Source organism: Monodelphis domestica, chromosome 1, assembly GCF_027887165.1.
Source record: "Monodelphis domestica isolate mMonDom1 chromosome 1, mMonDom1.pri, whole genome shotgun sequence".
Taxonomy (NCBI): Eukaryota; Metazoa; Chordata; class Mammalia; order Didelphimorphia; family Didelphidae; genus Monodelphis; species Monodelphis domestica.
The window spans coordinates 596,137,048-596,145,514 of NC_077227.1; the positions used below are offsets into that span (position 1 = coordinate 596,137,048).

At 36.8% G+C, this 8,467-nt stretch overlaps 1 protein-coding gene across 1 annotated transcript in view; it reads left to right on the forward strand.

The window, feature by feature from the left end:
• Window positions 1–4,226, forward strand: part of PINX1 (PIN2 (TERF1) interacting telomerase inhibitor 1) — an 86,494-nt gene extending 82,268 nt beyond the window's left edge. Inside the window, exon 7 of the mRNA XM_007476493.2 lies at window positions 3,594–4,226. Coding sequence (XP_007476555.2) covers window positions 3,594–4,118 — 525 coding nt within the window. The 3' untranslated portion in view covers window positions 4,119–4,226. The remainder of the gene's footprint in view (window positions 1–3,593) is intronic.
• Window positions 4,227–8,467: the final 4,241 nt, after the last annotated feature.

The following is an 8,467-nucleotide window of genomic DNA, read 5'->3' on the forward strand; positions in this document are numbered from 1 at the left end:
AGGTAACAACATACATTAACATTAAACAACATTAAACAACATACAACAACATTAAAAGAATAAAAAAATGCACCCATTCTAATATACATGGTTCTTATATAACTGGCATTGACTTTCTGAGTATGACATTATTTTCAGTCCACTAGTATAATTTTGTGGCATGCCATTGTTTCCAGAAAATTACCCAGAATGATTTGTATATGTTGATTTCCTGGTTAAGTTGTATATACAAGTGAAATATCAACTAACCAAATGCTAGTTTATTTGGGCAGTGGAGGATCATTCATTTTTATTTTATTTTTAATATATCTTTATTTCATTAAATATTTCCAAATTCCTTGTAAAATTGTAAAAAATTTTTTTTTGATTTCCAAATTACTTCCCATTTTCCCTTCCCTCCTCCTTGAAAAGGTGAGCAATTTGATGTCAATTCTATATGTGACTGTCTTACAATATACATTTCATATTAGCTATGTTACAAAAGAAAATGCAAACACAAAGAAATAAAAGAGAAATTTTAAAAATCTGCGTCAGTCTGCATTCAGAATTCATCAGCTCTCTCTAGAGGGTGGATATCATTTTTTCATCATGGTTCCTTTCCTTTGGAAATGTATCGCATCATTATCTTAATTAGAGTAACTATGCCTTTCATAGTTAATCGTCCTTATAATATTGCTATTACTGTTTACAATGTTCTCCTGGTTCTGCTCACTTCATTTTGCATGACTTCCTATGTCTTCCCAGATTCTTCTGAAACGATCCTGCTTGTCATTTCTTTTTTAAAAAATAATTTATTTACTCATTTTTATTATATTTTATTTTAAAATATTTTTCCAGTTTATATGATTCATTTTCTTTCCCTCTACTCTTCCCTCTTCCCTTCCAGAGCCAACACTGCTTGCCATTTCTTATAGCACAGTAGTGATCTATCACAGTCATATACCACACCTGTACAGTCATTCCAATTACTGGTCATCCCCTTAATTTCCAATTCTTTGCCCCCAAAAAAAGAGTTGATATATAGGAACAGCTGTGCGGTTCAGTGGAATGGGAACCAGGCCGAGAAATGAGAGGTCCCTAGGTTCAAATTTGACCTCAGACACTTCCTAGCTGTGTGACCCTGGGCAAGTCACTGTACCCCCATTGCCTAACCCTTAGTGCTCTTCTGCCTTGGAACCAATATACAATACTGATTCTTAGATGGAAGGTGAGGGTTTGGAAGGAAGGAAGGAAGGAAGGAAGGAAGGAAGGAAGGAAGGAAGGAAGGAAGGAAGGAAGGAAGGAAGGAAGGAAGGAAGGAAGGAAGGAAGGAAGGAAGGAAGGAAGGAAGGAAGGAAGGAAGGAAGGAAGGAAGGAAGGAAGGAAGGAAAAGAAGGAAAGAAAAGAAGGAAAGAAAGAAAAGAAAAGAACTGGTATAAATACTTCTGTCCATTGCTTTCCCCTGTTTTCCAATCTGGTTCTTAACCAGGAAGAGTTCCTAGTCCTTTGGGATTGAAGTTGATACGGCTCTTCAGGGCCCTTGTGCCCTGGGAATCGAATCAATGCTCCTCCTCAGAGCTTCTGCTCTCTCTTAACCAGAAGTGCTTTTTCCCTCCTTTAAACTGTGACCCAGAAGTGGCTAGAGCCATTGGAGATGGCAGCAGTCAGATCCTGTGTACCGTGCTAGCACAGGGTACCCTGTAGTCTCTTTCTGACTAGTTCCCAGGCCCCCTTACTAGCTCTGGCTTGCAAGCTCTTGAAGCTACTGTTCTTTCTGTTGATGCCACCTAATCGTGCCCTCCCACCCCCAAATGTTTGATCCGTGTGGACTCCAGGCCAGCCTCCTTCCCAGTTTCCAAATCTCTTTCCAAACCCCAGAGTTGTCTTGGACTATAACAATGTCTCATTCTGACCTTTTGTTGACTCTGCCACTCCAGAATTAGACTTGAGACCTCATTTTAAAGTTTTCTGAAGGGAAATATTGGGAGAACTCAGAGAAGTGTTTTCTCTGCCATTTTGTCTCTAGTCCCAGAAACCCAAATGCAAGTTTCAGTCGATGAACATTAAGTGCTTACTCTATGCCAAGCACTGTGCCAACTGCTGTGGGTATAAAGGCAAACATGAAATAATCTCTTCCCTTGGGGAGCTTATATTCTAATAGGGGAGACATGCCTATTAATATATTGGATATTAATTTATTAGAATGTTATAGCATATTAGTATCTTGATTTGAGGACACATTTACTCAGAACTTTTTCCCGAGCTTCCTGTTAACCTAATAATAACAGCTAATAGCTAACATTTATATAGCACTTACAAAGTGCCAGACACTGTTAAGCACTTTTATAGTTATCATTTCAGTTGATCCTCACAACTATCATGGCAGTTAGGTGTTATTATTATCCCCATTTTCCAGATAAGGAAACAAAGGCAAACAGAAGTTAAGGTACTTGTCCAGGTTCTAATAGCTAGTAAGTATCTGAGGCCATATCTGAACTCATGTCTTACTGACTCCAGACCCAGCATTCTGAAAGAATCAAATAACTCTTCTTCACTGTGAAAATAAAAGGGGAGGAAAATAAATTGAGTGGTTTTCTAAAATATTGATTATCAAACTTTTTGGGCTCAATCACTTTATATTTTAAAAAATTGTTAAGGACACCAAAGAGCTTTTGTTTATGTGGGTTATGTCTATCAGTATTTGCTGTATTAAAAATTAAAATGCTTTTGTGCTATTATGAAATCCTTGCTTGACCCCCATAAGGGTCTTAGGGACCCCTGGACCAACTTTGAGAATCACTGATCTAATGGATAAGCCAACCATTATTTATTATTTGATTATCTTTTTTTAAATCCCTTATACAAACAATGTTCCCTAGATCTTGATTCTACTGTTGATTTCATGTATTATAAATTACTTCCTCCTTCTTTACACATTTTCATCACATTGTCATCCAATAACCAATACCCATATGTGATTCTGTCGTGTTATATTTCAGTTTAATTAAGCTTCCATAATTTTATCTAACCTCCAAAACCTTCTGAGCATATGTACACATTTCATATCAAAGCATATATTCCACCCATTTTCAAGGATGATCAATCAGTGTGAATATTCTGAGATTCCCTGACTTTGGAATTCTTGCTGATATCATATGTATATGGATAATTGCGAGTGGGGAGCTTTCTTTACAGAATTAAAAGCAATCTCATTATTATTGAAATAGGACTAGCTAGGGTTGGGTTTGGAGTGGAATATTCCCAGTGTTCTTGAGTTCCAAATAAATGATTTATAAACCAACTTTTCAAACACAAGTTAATGTTAGTTGGATGCCCATTTCCCCATTTTTACTTTCACCAAAAAGAAAAATTATCTTTTCTCTACTGCAGAGATCTGATAAATCTAAGGTTTAGTTAAAAAAAAAAAAGCCAGAAAAAAAGAGCCTTACCTTAATTTTTCTAATAGTCACAGCATAGATGAGTATAGGCAGAGGCTTCCAGTTAAATTGTGAGAAACTGGACTATTTAAAATTTTTATCAAAAGTATTTCCTTGATATCCTTTCATTTTCAAAATATAACTTTTATGTTTTAACCATTTCTCCCTATTTTCTAGGAAGATCAAAATTTTAGTGCTGAAAGTGAAGAAAAAGCCACTCCCACAGTGACCAGTAACCTGACTGTACAGGAATATTTTGCCAAACGAATGTTGGAACTAAAGAACAAGTCAGCAGCTATACATACAGATTCTGATCAAACCAAGCCTTTTGAAGATAAAAGAGCTAAACAGAAAAAAGACAAGAAGAAAAGACAAGAAGCTGGGGCCTGGGACAAACCCAAGACCAAGCGTCCCAAAAAAGAGAGTCTGGAGGAGGAAGAGGGATGTCGCCCTGACCATAAGTCAAAGAAAACAACCCTTGCTGAGAACCAGGCTGGTGACCCTGGTTATGAGCAGTGTCTGAAGGCTTCTCCACACAAGAGACTAGTTTGTGATGAGCAAAAGCCTAGTACAGGAACCTCTGTCACAGAACCAAAAAAGAAGAAAAAGAAAAAGAAAGAGGAAATGGACATGGCATCTGCCCAAGATCAAACATTAGAGAGGAGGAAAAAGAAAAAGAAGAAGAAGAAAAGCCTTGAATAAATAGATTCTCTCGCTTGGACTTTTAGATCATTTGAATGTCATAATACTCAGTGCAGCTCTATGCAAAAAAAAAAAATACACAAATAAAAAAGCCTTGGCCTAAAGTCAGAGCAGAGTTTACCCAATATGATTTTGTTCACATCTTTTGACATGCCCATGGATTGCTGGGTCTCGCCCTCTTATCACATTTTTCCCAATGAAAAAAATTCCCAGAAGAACTTGAAAAACAATCCAAATCATGTCCCTCTGAAGCAAGATTATTTTAAAGACCCTGGATCCGGCATTGTTTATATTATCTGGAAGTTGGGGGTGGCGGGGAAGAGTAGAGGAGGGAGAAACGTACATGAGGTATATATGCCTGTGCATATGCATACACACATATCTGAATTTTCCACTACTTCCTTTGGCAATAATAAATTATTCTTCCTTTTGAAAGATTTGCTCTAATTAAAGGATTATGAGTCGATGCCAGAGACTATAATCAAATAGTTCCTATTGTTTTCTAGCCAACCAATACATTTGTGCCAAGTAGGAATTATATGATTTCTTTTTTTTTTTGCCCTCATTGGCTTTCTGTATGGACATTTCTGTTGCTTCTCTCCCACTGATCAGTGGCTCTCAAGCATTCCAAAGATTCTAGATGACTTCACACTGTTTTCACTGAATTTTATGTAGTTTTGGGCTAATAAGTGTTATAAGAGATTTTTTGGTGCCTACATTGAATTTTGCCCTTTTGGAGCTATTTGCATGTATTTGGTTGTACCTGATGCCAGATTAGCAATAGCCCTGGAATAACATTGCCAGGACAGCCCTGCCCCAATTACAATGATCAAATATGCAAAACTTGACCAAAATAAAATAAAAATGGAAAGCTAAAAATCTTCAAATTATTAATTTCATATTAAAACTGAATTCATTCTTTGGATTATATCTCAAGTCACTGCTAAGGGGAAGTTACCAAATTAAACATTTAAACATTTTCTCCATTTCAGCCTTGCTTAATCCAAATGGTATTGCTTCATTGGATTTTACAGCATGTCACACCCTATGGTATGTTTTGCTTTATGTTGGTTAATCTCTCCCCACTATTGATTTACACAGATGACCAAGAAGTCACCTTTGCACATTTATAGTACCCAAACCAAAATATTAAACATACTGTAACATTAAGAAGTTCAGGCCAGGTGCTGAGGCCCTCTCTTTTTATTTATCCTCTCCTTTTATCTCCCTCTTCCTTTTTTCTCTTCCTCTCTCCATCTCTTTTCTTCCCCCCTTCTGTTTCATCCATTCACATCCCCCCCTTCTCTCTCCCCCTTCCTCATGCCTCTCACTAGCTCCCTCCTCCCCCTCCCCAGTGAATCCCAACCTCTAGTATCCCTGGTGCTGAGACTGAAGGTGTGTGACACAGGGTGGTGCAGGCAGATCATTGCTCTCTTCATTTGATTTATGGATTGATGCTGGCTAATAAGAACCATAACTCACAATTGGATGACCTTTTGGCCTTTACTTGGTTCACCTTAGAAAAAACATTGTTCCAAGAATCTTCAATCTGAGAAAGTATGTAAGAAATACTTACGAAAATCTTTCAGAATACATGAACCATAGGATCATGGACTTAGAGCTTGAAAGGACCTTTCTAAAGTCATCTAATCCAGTTCCCCCACCTCCACTTTTTTTTAAATGGATGTAGAAACTGAGGATCAGAAAGATTAATACCCAAGGTTACACATATAGTGAACATCAGAGAAAAGATTTGAACCTGGGATTTCTGACTAGAATCAGTTCCGTACAAAGACTATTACATACATATAATTCTTATGAATTTGGAAATCAAAAAAGACTAAGTCTCCTAAATCAAGTGTGAACCATTGTCTGATCTTAAAAAAATTGGCTTAAGTCGCTTTTCATCAGAGACAACATTTGACCAATTTATCTTTACTTGTTCTGTCTTGTATATAAAACTAGTGTATGAGGAGAGAATATGAATATTTAAAATCAGAAAGCAGGCTCATTTTTCTTTTATACTTTTCATTTTACTAGGCAGAATCAATTGAAATGCAGCAACAGGAAAATCAACAGGATAGATGTTCTAGTCTGTGCCCTAGATGCAGATAAAGTATATTTTTGGATATGGTTTTTTGATCATTGAGACTGGGTCTTAAAGTGAAAAGTTTTTATTTCAGAAGGCTAGAGGAATCATTTTTCAAGAAGTTGGAATTATTGTAGAGATAGGTGTGTCAGAAGATTGATTGGGTAGTTTGGAAAAAGAGAACTTAATTGAATGCAGTTTTTTTAAAAAGCAAAAGAAAAGTGACTCTAAAGTTTATGACTTCGATAGGAGCACAGGATCTTGAAAGAGGTCTGTGCCGCCCCCCACCTTCCTGAGAGAACAGTTCTTTTTTTAATATTTTTTTTTCCCATGGTTACATGATTCATGTTGTCTCTTTCTCCTCTTTCCTCCCCTCTCCTGGAGTTGACAAGCAATTACATGTATTATCACTCAAAACCTGTTTCCATATTGTTCATTTTTGTAATAGAGTAATCTTTTAAAACCAAAACCCCAAATCCCATACCCATATAAACAAGTGATGAATCATGTTTTCTTCTGCATTTCTACTCCAACAGGCCTTTCTTTAGCTGTGGATAGCATTCTTTCTCAAAGCCTGAGAGAACAGTTCTAAAGAGCTAGTTTGCTCCCAAAAGACAATAATCTAATTTTTCTTTCATAGATTATCTTAGTATATGCTTCTGCCATCCCAGACAGTTCATTTACATTCAAATATCTTCATAACCAAATTCTACATGGGCTTTTTCCCTTTTATGAATTCATAGTTGACCAGAAAGAATGGAAATGGGGCAGCTAGATGGACCAACAGATAAAAAGCCAGGCCTGGAGGCAGGAGGTCCTGGGTTCAATTGTCTCAGACGCTTCCTAAGCTGTGTGACCCAGGGCAAGTCATTTAACCCCAATTGCCTAGCCCTTGCCACTCTTCTTTCTTCTAAGACAGAAGGCAAAGGTTTAGAAAGAAAGAATGGGGGAAAAAAAGTATAATACTAGGAAAGGTGGATTCTATTGTCATTTATAAAAAAAAAATAGAAAGTGAAGGCCTACAGTTAGTTACTGGTATAATTCAGGTGAAAACTGGAGAGTTTACATTTCAGATCTTACTTTCCATATATATACTTAAGATCCATTTTGGTTATAAGGAAAGCTTATGCTTAGTGAGTATTTGGTGTTTTAATTTTCTTTAGAAAATTATCAAATTTTCATTCATCCCTAAAAAAACTATGCTCCAGTCTTGTAACCCCCCCCCCCTCAAGATCTACAGGGTACTTAAAACAATCAAGAAAATACTTGGAACTGTTCGATAATAAAGTTTACACTTTACTCCCAAGGAAGATATGATTTTTTTATTCATATCAAGTGAAAATTTATGAATTCTGAAATTTGAGGTCCATTTTTTTTTCAATCTTTTTCAATAACTATTGTGGAAATGGTTAAGTCCCATGACCTCAAAGAGGCCTATGAAGCCTGTTTCTAAGCCTATGAAACGATTTATTTCTGTAATTCCATCTATAACCCAAATGTATGGAGAGGGGTACCGAGAGGATTCTTTTAAGAACAGGGCCAATGTGAGTATTTCCTTTTGCACCAGCCATGGACCAAATTGTGGCTTCTCAACTTCACCTGTTCTTAGACTCCAATAAGAACAAGCTGATACCTGTGTTTTAAAAAAAAAATCTGAAAAATGTTTCAGTGCAATCGACTTCGATGATCTCAGCTTCTGGATCACCAAGCATCTGTTTGTTGTATTTCTATTTGAGTAAGAGCTTCCCCATCACCACCCTCCTGTTTGTCTTGAGGGCTTCTGCAGCCACTGCATTTTGGAGCCTGTTGTGCTGGCCCAGCAGTCCTTGGGAGGTCAGATTTAGTACTCTGATAGTGTACATTTATAATGCCAGATTAATGACTAACTAATTAGAATCACATCCTAATGAATAAGATAAACAAATTGGCAAAAGGTTTTAAAATGAAAGTGCTCTTGAAAATCAACTAAAATGGCATGTTTCTGGAAACAACAGATTTAAAATGGCATCAAAAATTCAGGAAGAGGGAACGTTGGTGTGCAAAATGAGGTAAGGAGATTACATTTTAGACTATATTTGTGTCGCCAGCCTAGTAAGAATAGGAGCAACACAGTTTTTAATATGGGCACGTACAATGAAATCTTGCACATAAGCAAGCCTCTGTTCTGTCAAAATCCATATGGGGGTGTGATATGATGCTGCATGCAATTCTTGTTTATAAATCAAATCATCACTAATGCACCATGGTTGTTCACTATTTA